Raw genomic sequence first — 17,274 nt, 5'->3', positions numbered from 1 at the left:
AGAATGTTTGTAACCAAGCAGATAGAGCAACCATTGACTACCATAGTAGGGGAAAATACTATGGTAGTCGATGGTTGCTCTATCTTTTGTGTAAACTATCCCTTTAAGCAGCCCTAGAAGTCGATCATGGATCAAATCGATCCACCACAGAAAACAGCTGATATTTTGTGCTGTTTTATGCATTTGAGACTTGGTGTTTTCCTCTTCCATTTCACAGGTATTCTCCATCTGTAAATGTTAGAAACTTATATTAAACAAATATTTCCTTTGAAGTTATTCATTCAATAACTTCACATTGAACGAGCACTACTGCACGCATGCGCACCCAATAGGAGAGCAAAAATATTTTTTTTCAATATTTTATAACACCAGAAATATCTTCTAAGTATAATCATTTATCTTTAGAATGTTGGATAAGTTGCAGTGAACTTATAGCTCATTACACTCATATATTTTATTTTATATGACAAGTCATTCAGGGAAGAATTGAAGAAACCAAATATAAGATACAAAATATAGTTTTGGGTATAGGACATACTAAATAAAGATGAGTTATAAGCTAATTATTTAGAATACTGAGAATTACAGCTTTTAAAGCAATAACAAATTTTTGGAGAAAGCAAAGTTTTAAAGGATTTAGTTTCTAAATGAAGAGGATAACATGAAATTAAAATCAAAAGTATACATTTTGAAAAGGCACCTCTAAAATCAAAGAATAGGCTATTCTATAAAATAAAGGAATGCATTTTACATGAATTACCTTTTTTATATTTCCCTTTTAATTTACTTATTTGATGTTTAAATTATATTACTTGAATTACTTATTAGGAATGTGTCATTATAAGAGTTTGATATAAATATGTGAATGTTTCATTTTTTATTGATTTATGCATAGATTTTTTTCTCTTTTTTGTATTTTCCTAGGTAAAAGTATGTACTTATTGGTTATGGTTCTAATTATGGTTCTAGTTGTTTTACGTGTTGGTGGTGGGTATTATCACAAAAGAAAAAAAGGGAAAAGAAAGTAGAAGGAAAAATAAGGAATAATTATTGAAAAAAAAATTGAACATTTTGCACAAATATTTGTTTTTGGAATTTTAAACCTACAATTCAGTGAATTTTATGATAGCAAAAACTGTAAAGGGACCATTTGTAATGGGGTAAATCAAATGTATCAAGGCTATTATACTGTAGGCCAATTACTAAGCTATGATTCATATTACCAGTTAAAAATTAGTCTGTGCTTTTATCATTTATTTAAATTTAAAATTTTGTGATTTTAACTTCTGCTTTAAAACGCATTTTTTGTTTAGATTGTAATGTTCTAATGTTATTCTCAACCATTGTGAGCACATGTATCATTTATCATTGTAGCATTATTTAAGTTGATTTTCTGTATATTGTATATTTCTTTTTGGACTGATAGTGATTAATAAAGTCAAATAATGGACCACAGAATCCACAGACAATAAGTCTGACTAACCAAAAATAAGCCTGGCTTGTATTCTAATCTTGTTGGAACAGCTCTCAGGGGTGTCCAATCCTGCTCCTGGAGGGCCACTTTCCTTCAAAGTTTAGCTCCAACCCCAATTAAACACATATTGTGTGTGTATTGATGCAAGTTGGAGCTAAACAGGACAGTGACCCTCAGGACTGAGTTTGGACACCCCAGACTTAGACAACTTAATAATCATTAAAGAGTGATTATTACACAAGAGTGAGACAATGCACAATACCATTCCTTATCCTTATACTAATCCAGTTTTTCAGTAGGTGAAGGGCAACAATTGTTTTTAATAGATTTACACAATGTAGCAAACACACATGGGGAAAAAAACTGCTGCAATAAAAATAGACAAAATACAAAGCTTCCTTTTCTTAAAGGAGAATAAGATTATATTATAAAATATTAGCTATTTATAGCCAGTCACATTTAGCTGTACTTGTAGAATGAGGGTTGACCACAAGATGGCAGTAGGAACACAGTTATACTATAAACCTAGATTACAACTTTTGCTTTTATCATAATATTTCCTTTTTCTAACATATATTTCTAAGGTCAAACAATCGATCAATGCATTTGATGTCAAGTTAGTGTGCTATAGCTCATGTTTACCTTGAATCCACTTCCCCCAAATGCATTTCAATGCAAATCATAAAAACAGTTAGGAAGAGTTAAGAGTACTAAATTAATGACACAGTCTAGTCCTGGTAGAGAGGCCCTGTCCCTGTTTCCATCTCCCTTTTAATTAAGTTATTTTTTTTAGGTCCACCATCTGTTAAGAAGAATTTACTTTTTGAAATGTAATTGACTATTGAATTTAAAAACTGTGTGCAGTGGTAGATTTCCCAGAGTCAACATACTGGAATAGCGGTGACACAGTGATTTTTAGCCTGAGGATGATTATTAAGCATGTAAATCTGCACAACACTAGAGAACTACAACATGAACAAACTTGCTGAGGTATTTAGTTTTACTCTTAAATGACGATTCACATTGACAGCCATGGACATTAGTACAAATTAAGGCCCTCTGGGGTTTATCAGCTTTCTTATTTATTGAAAAATAGAACTGTTATTTTGCAAGGGAAAGTGAGGCAGCTTATATATATTATTTCAGTACAGAATGATACAGACATCAAGTGAAAAAACAAAAGATAAACAGCAAATACTTGAAAATTAAAGATGGTTTTATACTATACTTTAGTGTTTGTCAACCATTTTCTGAAGGAACTGCAGGAAGATGTTGTGTGATATAACTGTGCTCATATATTAATCAAGCAAAGAAACTATATGCCATCGTATATGGATACTGTTGTCTCTCTTAAGCACAGACACTAGTAAAAGTATTAATGGCCTGAAAGAAAACTACTCAAAACTGTAGAGGGAGCCCTGGTTCTCTCAAAACTGGTTACAGTCCAGCATTCCAGCTTACTTTTAGTCTCACAAATCCAGTTCCGGACATCTGGTCGTCTTCAAAAACTTTGCGTGCAGTGTGATATCTCCAAGAGCACTTCCTTAACCCATATGAACAAAAATGAATTGGCACATTTGATTATCCTCCGCTTGTGCTCACAGACAAAGCGGCACAATGCGGCATTTCAACCAGATATAAGACAACGCAAGCCCCTCGTACCACTTTAATAAAGCACTTTTCCAAACCATTCTAAACACACACCCCAGGAGGCCGCATTACAAACATCTCTGTTTCTTTTTTTAGAGTTCTTATTAATCGTACCTTACTTGTTCCTCTGTACAGACATGCTGATTTCACAAACCAATGGAAAACTGATGAGCTAGCAAATAGTATAGTTGTAGTCTTAAGAGTGTTAAAGCTGATGCAAAAACTGATCACAAAGTGAAGCGAAAACACCACAGAGAAATCTGTACAATTATTTTGTATCACAGAAACCAATTGTTTACGAATATAACCAATTCTACAAAACGGTGTTCTCTTCAGCTCCTAGTGTGCTTATGTCAGATTACAGGGCCAGCACTGTTGACTAAACAATAACGTCAATCAAAAAACTCAAATATACATTAAATGAACAAAGGAACATGATGTACATATATCAAGAGTGGAACACTTTTAAATGCTCTCCCCCGAAAATAAATGTGATAAAAACGAACACACAAAGTGCACAACGAACAGTTAATACTTGCAAGGATACTAGGATGTTAATCAATGGCAATTATTTGATGTTTTCTGTGGTAACCCGGAACCTATAGCATAAGTATCTTGTCAGTTTTAGATTCAATTTACTAACTCTTGCTAGCTTGTGAAAGTCTCATAATAGAGACCTAAATGTGTACTGTGTAAGAAGATGTAAGAAAGTTGCATGGTGGATCAAGTTTGCTCATTTTGAGATTAAAGAGTTTTAATAAAGTACATTTGTGTCCATGTTTAACCGACGAAAAGGGTATGGCACTAACTCACAGAGTGGCTATACAAGTTACAATCTTATCACGGGGTGATGATCTCTTCAAAACCTAAATACAAAGAACTTACAAGAGTCATTCAGAGATGAAAACCCTCTATAGCCACTTCTGCTGATGAGCATGGTTTGAAGTTCGAGGCACTACACTAGACCCTGAATAAGAGAGCTACCTCTTCATCTCTGAGCCTATACAATGATAATCAAATAGCACACTGTTCAGCCCTCTTGACATCATTCCTCATTCACACATACAAAATTGACAAGTCCTCATTGGTTCCATTCAGACTGATTCTCCAAGTAATGCAGCGTCTAAAGTCTCCATGTGACCCGACAGGAAACCCTCTTAAACACACATGGACCACATGGCAAAGTCCAGATCTACTGCATAAACAGCTATCAACAGGAAAAAAATGTAACATATGCCAGAGATAAAGTGTTCTGTTGAACCTCCAAACACGTTTATGGCATTCCGATCATCACTTCAACATTTACATCAATACAATTTAGTGTACAAGGCAAAATTTAGGATACAATTTAAAGATGGAATCAAAAAGTGAAAAACGGGAAACTTAAGACTGTTGGCATTAGTTTGGAAGTCCAAAGGCATAAGCGAGCCGCATCCGAGTACTGTGTCGATCATGGGAGAATATGAGGTTTGGTTCCACACAAACCTCCAGCGTCAGCGTTCCCAGTGGTCAACACTGGAATTCATTAATGATACTCACGAGACTGTAATTACCATTTGAAATGGAATTTCCTCGCCTTGGCATATGCAAACACACAAGCACATTCCTCTCGCAGCTGGGGCGGCTCTGGTGAAAGTCACTAGTAACTGAAGGTTTGTATACCTGAACTAGGAATTGTAGTGAAAAAGCATTTAGCAAGGGCTAAAACATACGTTTTCCCTTTCATCTCCATTATAAAAATCAGTCCTCCACGTCAATGTACAAGCTTTGCATCCACCAAATCTTCTTTTAGTCTTTGCAAAGACTGTTATGGCAACGTACAGTTCATTTTACACCCTAATCTCGTCGTCGTCTTCATCATCCATGTAGGAGAAGTCTCTGTCGTCATGGACTCGAGGTGAGCTGTACTTGATGACGTCAATATTCCCCTCATAGTGGGGTTTTTCCTCCAGCACGGTGGACCCTGAACTTGAGAGGGAACAGCTGTCCAGGTGTTGATGGTTCCTGGTTTGGAGCTCTGGAGTGTAAGGGTTGGTGCCCGGCCTTTGGCGTGGAGGCCGGATTGGGGGAAGGGGGTCCTCTTCCTCTACTTCACTGGGAGGACTCTGGGGTGGCGAGTTGCTCTTCCCCTCTTCGAATCCCAGATCGTCATCATCCAAGCCCTTCTTGTCCATCACGCTCAGGATGTCGCCCAGCATTGAGGGACCCAGATCGATGTGGAAGGACATGATGGACTCTGCATGTTTCATGCCTCCGGTGTAAGGAACTGACGGACGCAAGTCGGTCAGCTCACCAAAATTCCTCTCATCCAGCTCCAAGTCCGATACAGCGAGCGCTGCAGCTCCGTTAAGCGGCTTTCCATCAACTTCCGGAACGTTCTTTAAAGGACTTGAGGACACGCTCTTGGGAAGGTGGATTTCGGTACCTCGTCCTGCAGAGTCATCATTCAAATATGGCAACGAGATTGCGTTTTTTACATAACCTGGCGAGCCACCGGGAGGCGCTAGTTTGGATTTGTCAGGCTTGTCGCGATTGACGGACTGGGAGCGCTTGCTGCTTCGGAACGTACGGGAAAGCAGGCTCTGTTTAGGTGAGCTCTGCTGTACCTCTGGCTCCCTAGGTGGCTCCCCTGAGCGGCTGCTAAGAAAGGAGGTGTCCCCAAACGCGTCACCTCCTCGCCCCACATGCATAGTATGACGGAAGTCTCCTAGAGGTGCGCTGATCATCTCTGCAGTCAGGTCAGCACGAGAGCGCCGCTTTGACTGGGAGGACGAGGACACAAGCTGCTTCAGAATAGGCATGATGACTTCTCAAATACGGTCCACGGAAAAGTAAAATCACCAAAGTCTTTTCTCGCCAAGAGATGGGTCACTCTTTCCTCTGATGGTGCAGATCCAGGACAGTAGTCAGGATGAAAACTCTTCCAAGAGTTTAGGACACATGGCCATTTTATCCTTAAAAGTACAGTGTCCAGCCTTCAACATCTGACAACTGACCTACAAGAGAAGAGAAAAAAGATAATAAATGTCATTTTATTTTACACGTCTGACATTTTTTTAACTAATCTGAGACCGATTCTCTTTTATTTTAGAACTTGAGTTGAACTCTCAGCTGATGGAATATATTACAATTAGAAATAATTTAAATGATGCATGATACTTGGAATTTCAGGATATTTTGGGCATCACATGCTAAATTTATGTCCCAATTTGTTTTAAACCGATTAATTATGAGGGGAAACTTGGCTTTGAAAAAGAAAAAGGGGGTGGAAAAAAAACTAAGCATTTCACCACTAAAGCCACTTGAAGTATTACATAACACATCAACAGAGAGGAGGAAGAGGTTGGAAAAGGAATTCCCATTCCATCCCATAAGCCATGAGCCTTTTTATTGTTCTTGGTGGAAGTGCGGTCATGAAAGGGTGACACGTTGCACGAGTGTTGATTTACAGAGCTCCTGTTACTGAAGGATTTACTTTTGCATGGTGGTCACCAAGTCACCACATAAACCAAAGCTTTGTACACGTCCAACTCTGCTTGCTGTGAACTTTTGAACCATTTGTTTACTCAATAGAGGACTCTAGAATTAAACCACACAAATGGCATGCCAAATTCTAAGGCCTAAGATTGGCTTTCCAAAAAAAAAGTACTATTGACTTCTATGAATATGTGAGTGCCAGTATGGGCATGGGACACCAGTGCTCCAAAAAGTATCCCGAAAAAGCACACAATAGACTCCTCCCATGAACCGGTGAGTAAATACTGCTATATTCGAAAGGTAACATAGAACTTAGTGCTGAGCGCTATACCGGTTCATACCGAATACCGGTATTTATTTATGTTATGATATGAATTTTGATGATACCAGTATGTGTCGCTTAACCAACGTTCGGAACGTTATCAAGGGGTCCCGTTTCACTGTTGCACTGTAGTGAGAGCACAGCTTAGGTCGCTTCACAGCCTATGGTAAGTCTGAAATCACCCCCTAAAGCCTCATTCACTATTACCTACGTTATCCACTTATATTGAAAGAGTGAATAAAAACGAGTGAGTGAATGCGTACATCGGCTGTACACTCGTTATTGCTGTGCAATGTGGGATAGAATGAGTGCACTCGATAACGTCCACTTTGGTTTTGGACACCATTACAAATAGCTGTCCCCTCAAATAATGCCCTATTTGAGGTTATAGGGGGCAATTTCGGATTCAGCCCTTGATTACAGCAGAGAATTCAAACTACATGCGGTGCGCGAGAGAGAGCGGTTTCTGCGCGGAGCGCCGTTCTCTACATGGATCATATTATAGCACATATAGACCGGAGTGAGCGTGTTTAAGTTTTTTATGTAGCTATTTCATATACTCTAGTGCTCTAAACATAAACCATCAGCGTGTGTGCGCACATATTTCATCACGTCTCAAATTAAATGTAACGTTATGCAAAGGACACTGTACGTCTGATCACGACCGCAATGACATGATGGTTATTCTGCTTCACAGAACACGATGTAAATTAATAAATAGACATACAATTCAAAGAAGACTGGGCAAAAATGTAACTGCTTTATTCTTTCTGTGTTAAACTGACGTGTGTCATTAGTTCAGAGACTGTAGTGCTCTTAAATGTATCGAAAATATCCTTCGACTTTTTAAATGTTCTTCCGCGTTTCTCCCTCGTTTGTTGTTATATAGGGTTAGATTTTTAAAATGCTTAAGGTGCCCTCAACTTTTTTCTTTTTTTTCATCTCCATGGTCATATTTTAATATGCATGTGTCTGTAATGAATGTGTTGCAGGTCTGTGTTTTATTGGTTGTTGTCTCCCCACATCATCATTTTGTGGGGCTTTGTAAACCTGTATTAATTCTAGTGTGGAATTTGTTCTACAATATGCACTCATCATGACAGTAAAACAGGGCATTCTAGTCAATCTACTGCAGTATTTCCTTCCTCAATTAATAGAAAATGTGGTTAACACCCGGTCATGCATAGGGGAAAAGAATACTGTCATATACCGCAAAACCGATATCATTTTTGAAAAATACAGTGGATATAAATGTTTGGTCATACCGCACAGCACTAATAGAACTGCAATTGTTATTTACTAAAAGAACAATACTGTTTTGAAGAACTAAGTTTCAAATAGCAAAGACATTTGAATGTAAGTAGCCTTGCTTGGAAAAAATACAACAAAAACTGTACTAATGAAAATAAATAAAAGGGTGCAATGCAGGTATCGTGCAGTAATGCGTTCCAAGGCACAAATCCAAGTCACAATCCCCCTTTTTTCCAAATCCACATTCACTTCATGATTACATAACCATGAGCTCAGAGGATCCTGGGAGCACAGACTTGTAAAGGGCTGCATTTCTTCTTAAATTCAACTCAATCCAGTGCAGAATTCTCTGTAGTATGTGCCAGGCTCTTATATAATGCGGAACTCTAGACCTTTACACTCTGTTGTACAGCTCCACTGCAGCTGCCTGAGATTTTCCTTCCAGACCTGCTGACAAGGTCGTTTTTCCTTTTCCCTTGACACCTTGCATTTTCACCCTTCTTTTTGTCTGCTCCTTCCTTTTCATCCGTAACTAGGTACATAAACGTTCTAGTTCCAATTATTTGGCTTTTATAATAATTCGACAAGTAATCGGAGGAAGAATGAACAGAAACATTAGGATAACATATTTCATTGTTGGAATGTTTCTTAATTTATGTGCACAGACAACAGAAAACATGGCTAAATGTGGTTTAAAGTGCCTCTGATGTGTACATAATTAAGCAAGCAAATAAGCAAATACAGTAATAAAAAATATGTAGTAATAAAGAATAAATAATACATAAACTAAGCAAATATGCTAAACAAGTAGCCTGCAATATACAATGACAGATGGAGTATAGCATTCTGTTAAGCTTTTAAATAAAGCTAATATTTAATAAATATATTTCTTATTATTGCTTGTAAACTGCATGTAAGCTATTGCATATGAGCTACAACCAGTTCTTGATTCCCAACCCTATTTGCAACCACTCTTTCCTTTCCATTTTTTTCTTTGTTTCTCCACATCCTTTCTCTTAAAGCAAAACACATTGCATGTCTTGGAAGACTAATGGTGCTTGTATCATCCTATTGTAATGTCACTGTAGAGGGTATGAAACAAAGGGAAAGTAAAAAAAGAGAACAACTGAATACGAGAGAACTCAAGTGCTCTTTGAACTTTTTGATCCCCAACTGGGCGCTGTGATTTATGGTTTAATAATCTGATTATCTGCTTCTTTACACGGGGAGGCCTATTAGCCTCGACTGGCCACCAACAGCAAACAAAAGCCTTAAGACCCACCAATCACTCACAAGCCATGATCAAAGACGGAGTTGTACAACAAACAAAATCCTAAAAAAAGTCTGATTTCTCTGAAACTAAAGTGGAAACATGAACAAATCGCACGTTGCCGTCTAGACGTTAGTCCGCAATTCTCCGTGTTTTCAAACATGACTTCATAGCCACCCCCGGGTTGCGTGCATGCCATCTGGATGAATGAGATTCAGGCAACAATATTCCAAGACACGTCACCCCACCAAAACATTTGCATCTCTGACAACAAAAGCCCATTGAGGGCCTGTAGCTGTGAGAGAACAGAGGAGGGTTTGATAAACGATAAGCTCTCCACTTGAGTCAAAGAACGGGGCGTCCCTGTGGAGGATTCAGCTCGGCCTGATGGCAGATTGACCTCACTGTTGAATCAGAGCATATCGCCACTCCGAGGTCCAGATAGATATGTTGTATCGGTGTTTGTATGAATGAACAGTGATGCAAGACACCCTAGTTCCTTCCTGTGTAAAGGATTTTGATCTTATATAAACTAACACTCAAGAAAGGGCATTTTTAACAAAAGAACATAATGAGCTTGAATTAAAAGGTACACTATGTAACTTTTGGCACTCTAGCGGTTCATAAACAAAACTGTATTAGTCTTGTGAAAGAACATTGTAGCGGGAGCTACTTCTCTCTGTTTATGTATATGACTTGTCATGCAGGTATAGGGCTACTTTGTCTAAAATAGTCCAAATACACTGATCAAGCATAACATTATAACCAGGTGAAGTGAATAACACTGATTAGTGGGTGGGATATATTAGGCAGCAAGTGAAAATATTTTCCCAAAGTTGATGTGTTAAAAGCAGGAAAATAATGGGCAAGCGTAAGGATTTGAGCGGGTTTGACAAGGGCCAAATTGTGATGGCTAGACGACTGGGTCAGAGCATCTCCAAAACTGCAGTTCTTGTGGGGTGTTCTGGGTCTACAGTGGTCAGTCTCTATCAAAAGTGGTCCAAGAAAGGAACAGTGGTGAACTGGCGAAAGGCTCATTGATGCATGTGGGGAGCGAAGGCAGGCCCGTGGATGTTACTTTGACATGTACCAAAAAAAAAAAACGCTGTTCCCTGGTGGCTGTGGCCTCTTTCAGCAGGATAATGCGCCCTGCCACAAAGCAAAAATGGTTCAGGAATGGTTTGAGGAGCACGACAAAGAGTTTGAGGTGTTGACTTGGCCTCCAAATTCCCCAGATCTCAATCCAACCGAGCATCAGTGGGATGTGCTGACAAACAAGTCCGATCCATGGAGGCCCCACCTCGCAACTTACAGGACTTAAAGGATCTGCTGCTAACATATTGGTGTCAGATACCACAGCACACCTTCAGGGGTCTAGTGGAGTCCATGCCTCGATGGGCCAGGGCTGTTGGCAGCAAAAGTGGGACCAACACAATATTAGGATATAATGTTATGCCTGATCTGTGTATAACACTTTAATTACAAGTGATTCATTTATTTATTTATTTTGTATTGTCATATCAGCATCTTTTCATGGCAAGATCAATATATATTAAAATAAATATATAAACAAAATTAATAAAAAAAATTACTACAAGTGATTCAGGATAAAACAAAAACATGGTTTGAAAAATGGATTCACGATGTACTCGCTCATTACGTACATATAGTACATTTTGAACAAAAAGAGGAAAAAAAAGAAAAAACATCATACATAAAATGGATTTAAATAATGAAACGATAAATTATTTTTAATATATTTTAACATTATAGTTCATTGAATGGCATTTTAAAACACAGTGGCTTTGACTATATGCCGTTTATCTTGCAGAACAAAATGTGAAAGTAATATTAACCTCAGACCTCATTTTACGCAATTCAAAAACCACTAGGGTATTCCCATGGGAACCCATGCGGAATTAGCCTTCCGGGCTGGCCTACAAATTAAATGTCATAAATCACAACTGAACAACTCTATTGCTCCAGCGATAGGAAAATCCTTTAAGCAATGTATAGATGATTAATTATAAATTAATTAATTCAGTTTGTTCTATTAATTCAACTGTGCCAAGTATTCCTTAAATATGTGAAATGTATCAATTACATTAGTAAAATGTACCATTCAAAACTGAAGTGTTATTACAAAACTTAATGAGAATATATATTTTTTTTATTTTGAAAAATTATGTTTGCTATTGTTAGAATGAAAAAGAGGTGTGATTGAAACAACAAAAAGGCATATTTGAATAATAATAACTTTACTTTTACAACTGTGTTGTCAACCGTCATGAACCGATTAACAAAGCTTCACAAGAGTCTTGGGTCCTTTTCATGCCTATTTCCAGCAATCACAGCATCTAAACGCTTCATTAACAGCTACACTCAGGGGATTTCAGAGCATGTCATTTATGTTCAGCATCATTACACATCAGTACAAAATCCTAACAGCTCCTGAAAGACAACACACCAGCTAAAGACCTCTCTCCCCCTCTGGACATGTGTGTACATATCAGAGCTCACTGGAGACCTACAACTTCACAGCTGCACGGACCCTCGTGATCAATCTCAGTGAGGGTCTAACCACACATCTGCAGGGCCTCGTTTCAGCGGGGCCTGGTTTCACAGGCCCAAGACCGGGATACCAGGAGACCCGCTACGGCCTCGTCAACATTCCTAAGCGTGAAACACACAAACACTCTCACAAGAAAAAATATATTAGTCTGTCTCGTCTGGCAGGAGGCCGTTATGGCAATGACGGTAGAAAAATAAGGAATGGATTGTGGGTTCAAATGGAGAAATATGTTGAGGTTTGAGTATGAATGTGGCCATCAAACCCACAGCCGTATTTACATAACACACTTATGTACGCAAGTCCCACAACCAGAGATTAAGACCAGGAAAAATAAAGCAACTATGGTATAAATGATTCACATCTTCACCACAAGCATCATTCATCCCAGGCTGTTAACGCGTGATGTCACGATCTCTTGCGTAAAGTGTCCTCATGCAAAGCACATGGACGGAAGTCAGATGAGACACTCCACTAAATGAAACACCAGCTGTCACTTAATGTTATTGTACTTTTATTTATTAGATCCATTTTAATCTTTTAAGAGTAATCATTACTTATTTAACGGGGTACTTGCGCTCTGGAAAAGATCTTAACTATTCTTCCAATATAACAGCAGCTCTCCGTTTTTATATGGTACAAAACTCTGGAATTCATTACCATGTTTTATTCAAGCAAAAATTATGAGACATTACACATTACATCAGAATACAGTCACGCTTTGGACAAGACATGTAGCGAAGCACCAGCAACCTTGTCAGTCATGACTGTATTCACATTACAGCATAACATTACGAGTTAATTCACCCAAAAATGAAAATTCTGTCGTCATTTACTCTCCCTCATGTCGTTCCAAACTACAAAAGTATAAAGTAAGAGTTTTTATGAAATCGGAGCAATTTCTGTCCCGTCATTGACAGCTGTGCAATTGACACTTTGACGCTTCAAAAAGCTCAAAGAGATCGTAAAACGAATCCATATGAATTGAGCGGTCGCTCAATATGATGACACGATCGCTTTATATGATTAACAGATTGAATTTAGGCTTTTATTTCACACAAACATTCATCAACTCATATAAAAGCGGTTATGGCTCTTTAGAACATTTTGACTAAAACGCTCAATTCATATGAATTCGTTTTACGATCTCTTTATGAAGTTTTAAAGCATCAAAAGGATAGTTGCGTAGCTGTCAGTGGAGGGACAGAAATCGCTCAAATGTCATTAAAATATCTTCACTTGTGTTCCAAATATGAACAAAAGTCTTACGGGTTTGAACGAAAATCAAATTACGGTTTAATGTATTTACCTTGTATTTTGCATTCGATCTACTACTTGAATGAGTAGCTCTATAAATTATCTTCACTATAAACACTATGGGCCCTATCTTGCACCCAGCGCAATTGACTTTGTACACCGACGCATGTGTCATTCCTATTTTGCACCCGCGCAAAGCGCGCTTTTCCCTCCACAGAAGCACGTCGCTAAACTAGTGAATGAACTTGCGCTCCCTGGGCGGTTCAGCGCAAAAAAGGAGGCGTGTTCCGGCGCAAACAATCCCTGTTGCTATTTTGCGGTTCCATTAAACAATTGCGCCACTGACCAGAAAAAACCTAGTCTAAAGTCAGTGGCGCGTTGCGCGTTGTTCATTATGCTATTTTAAGGGCGCATGCTTGACCATAATGTATAGCGTGCACAACGCGCATACACTTTGCTCATGTAATCTACACAGATGCAACAGTTATTTTTGCAAATCATAAATTGTTACACTAAAAAAATATTAACACATGACATGACGGAAATCATTGTGGTGTGCCACGAAGATGTGAAAAAATAGGCATAAATCTAGCTTACAAATGATTCAGGCTAATTGTAATAATTAAGGATAAGACCTGTTTGCCCAATAGTGGCAAGACATATATGTATATAAGGACATCTGACAAATTGGTTTGTCCGTCAAGAACCAGGAAAAAAAAAAATCGACTGAAAAACTGAAAAAACTGAAAGACTGAAAAAAAAAAAAGACTGAAATCACCTTTACCATAATGTACAACATTACAACTTCACTTCTCTGTCTTTCACTGCTCTTACAAGCACATCAGTCTCCTCGGCTGTGAACCACTCCTGGCGTGCGCCTGGTAAATACGCCATAATAATAGCAATCCATAATGGAACTTGCGCACCTGCTTTTAAAGGGAATGTTGGATGACGCTCGGATTGGTTTATTCACGTTACGCCCAAACCACACCTATGAATAATGAAGCTACTTCAGACCAACCCATTTTAGATTTGCGCCGGGCGCAAGAGCCATTTATCCCGCCGGGAAAATATTAACAGCGCCGAGACCCGCCCACAAAGTTACTTGTGCTTCGCGCTTTGACACTTGCGTTTCAGATCGTTAAAATAGGGCCCTATACATTTAAACTTATGTGTTATATTTGTCTTAGAAACCTCAAAAGTCCCTTTTAAGGAAAGTCTGTTCACTCGGAGGCCATATTTTGAACGCCTCTGGGGAGCTATTTCAGACATCCAAGACAAAGTACCAATCCCAATTCTATTTGATACCCCTTCCCCTACCCCTACCGGTTCCCCTTCCTGCTAAATTTAACCATTATGAACAGCAATGAAGTGCGTAGGCTATATCTAACAGAAATCAGGCACGAGCACGTTTAACAAATTACTCACTCGAAACAGAGTTTTGAGCTATATTTGGACTTAATAAAATGGGGCTCGTTTTAGGTTCAGAAACGTATGAGCCAGAGTTTCCTAAGATGATACAGAATGATACAGAACATACTGAAGCCATTTTTCCATCGGGCCAAACTTTTCTTATTGTTTAATGCCGATCCGAGCTGGCCGGTACGGATATGGTTTCGTTATCTACTGTAGTGCTGCGATAATATTCATATGTTATACGTCAAGTCAGTCGTGAAACAATTCACAATTAAATAACATTTCAAATCAGCAACAAAACCTGACAAACCCTCCCACAAATGTTGTTTCTTATGCTCAAATAGCGCTAAGAAAAATAAGCTTTTCAGGCTAGACCAGCCAATGCACATGCAGTCCTAACTGCGAGTCTCAGGTTTCTATCGGAACACTCTGAAAAAAAAAAAAAAAGTGTAAAAGTTATACCTTTAGGGGTACATCCATTTCTCACTGGGGCAGTACCAGTGTACCTTTCACCCTTAAAAGTTGCATATAATTACCTTAATATGTACCACAGGGTACAACTGTGAACCTTTTAGGTGTAAAAAAAGATACAAAGACATCCTTTTAAGGGTACTGCCCCAGTGACAAGCTGTTGTACCCCTAAAGGTAAAATTTGTGCACATTTTTTTCTGATAGCGAAGCGGAGATTCAGAATGGCAGTGACGCAATGACTTCTAGTTTCTCCCATTCATAAATAATAGGAGTGAACAACAGTCTTTCTATATCTGTAGTATTTGGTAACATGCAACAGCCAGTGATTTATTGAGATCCAGGACAGCAGGATTGAGGCAGATGCATCCATTTGATTAACGTCCGGATGGACAGCACACTTCATAATCTCTTTAAGACTTAACATCCCTTTAAGAGTGTCCGCTCTTGGAGAGGTTGCTGGTGTCGACTGTAAAACACTGAGGATTCCTGTCGGTCTGGTACAATGCCCCACATATTAAACACATAACAGACATAAACTATCAACACAGTTTTGATTGTTTAAGGCTGATCTGACTGCTGTTAAGTATTTTTAGTATTATACTACACATTTAGGCAAAGGCAGACTCTCAGACTCTAAGAAGTACAGCACAGCATAAAGACGCTGTCTGCATGATACACTGAAGGAAATTCACACCACAGTGTGATATTCCTTAGAAATCATTCGTTCCAAGTGCTGCTGCTATCTGTCATAAAATAATTAAACTGTGATGTATTTTCTATGTATGCAGCTGTAAAATATCTAAATAAATCTTTTTAATGTCATGCCGCTGGTGGTTGGTTACAGTGTAAACGCGGTCCATTTCACTGTAGGCTTTCTATATAAAAATTAAGAACAATTATTCAATAAAACTACTTTATTAAGATGATTAACAAAATATAATCCTTATATATTCCCAAACATGTTAACTAAGGTTAAATGTTGTCCTCTACGGTTGCAGGAAAGTTATTTCTTAAAAATAGCGAGGAAAAACACATTCACAAGAAATTTTCAATGAAACCAGGAACTGGTTGAAAGCATAAAAGAGCTGTATGGCTTTCAGATGTTATTATTGACTACAGTTACAACCTGTTTTTCCTGTTAACCCCTCCACAAGCCTGTGGCCTCACATAGACACAGATATTAAGAGGTGAATAAACAGATGGAAATGTAAACGTGATATGGGCAAGACATGAAGACACCCACCAGATCAACCAATAGAATTTCCGCTCTCACGCCCATAAATACTCTTGAATAAAATGTAACTGATAAACGTGTGTGTGTATAAATTCAGTGGACATAGAGGGAGACAGAGACACTTATATGTGCACCTGTGTTGATACAAACACTCAATAAGCAGGGATAGAAGCGATAGTGAAGAGTTAGGACCAACACATGTACGTACACTGGCATAACATTCACAAGGTGAAGTGAATAACACTGATTATCTCTTCATCACGGCACCTGTTAGTGGGTGGGATATATTAGGCAGCAAGTGAACATTTTGTCCTCAAAGTTAATGTGTTAAAAGAAGGAAAAATGGGCAAGCGTAAGGACTTGTTACAAGTTTGACAAGGGCCAAATTGTGATGGCGAGACAACTGGGTCAGAACATCTCCAAAACTGCAGCTCTTGTGGGGTGTTCCTGGTCTGCAATGGTCAGTATCTATTAAAAGTTGTCCAAGGAAGGGACAGTGGTGAACCGGTGACAGGGTCATGGGCGGCCAAGGCTCATTGATGCACGTGGGGAGCGAAGGCTGCCCCGTGTGGTCCGATCAAGCAGACAAGCTACTGTAGCTCAAATTGCTCAAGAAGTTAATGCTGGTTCTGATAGAAAGTTGTCAGAATACACAGTGCATCACAACATTGTTGTGTATGGATCTGCATAGCCGCAAACCAGTCAGGGTGCCCATGCTGACCCATCCACTGCTGAAAGCGCCAACAGTGGGCATGTGAGCATCAGAACCGGACCACGGAGCAAAGGAAGAAGGTGGCCTGGTCTGATGAATCACGTTCTTTTTTACATCACTTGGATGGCCGGGTGTGTGTGCATCGCTAACCTGGGGAACACATGGCACCAG

General features: G+C 38.8%; 1 protein-coding gene across 1 annotated transcript in view; it reads right to left on the bottom strand.

Annotated features, from left to right (window-relative positions):
* Positions 1-1,775: 1,775 nt before the first annotated feature.
* cdc42ep4b (CDC42 effector protein (Rho GTPase binding) 4b) overlaps positions 1,776-17,274 on the bottom strand; it is a 32,032-nt gene continuing 16,533 nt past the window's right edge. Inside the window, exon 2 of the mRNA XM_079801218.1 lies at positions 1,776-6,120. Within this exon, the coding sequence (XP_079657344.1) occupies positions 4,954-5,925 (972 nt within the window). The 5' untranslated portion in view covers positions 5,926-6,120 and the 3' untranslated portion in view covers positions 1,776-4,953. The remainder of the gene's footprint in view (positions 6,121-17,274) is intronic.

This window comes from Gobio gobio, assembly GCF_949357685.1.
Source record: "Gobio gobio genome assembly, chromosome: 20".
NCBI classification, from domain to species: Eukaryota; Metazoa; Chordata; class Actinopteri; order Cypriniformes; family Gobionidae; genus Gobio; species Gobio gobio.
Note: the sequence above shows the minus strand (reverse complement) of the source record. Positions and strands in the feature narration are given on the sequence as shown.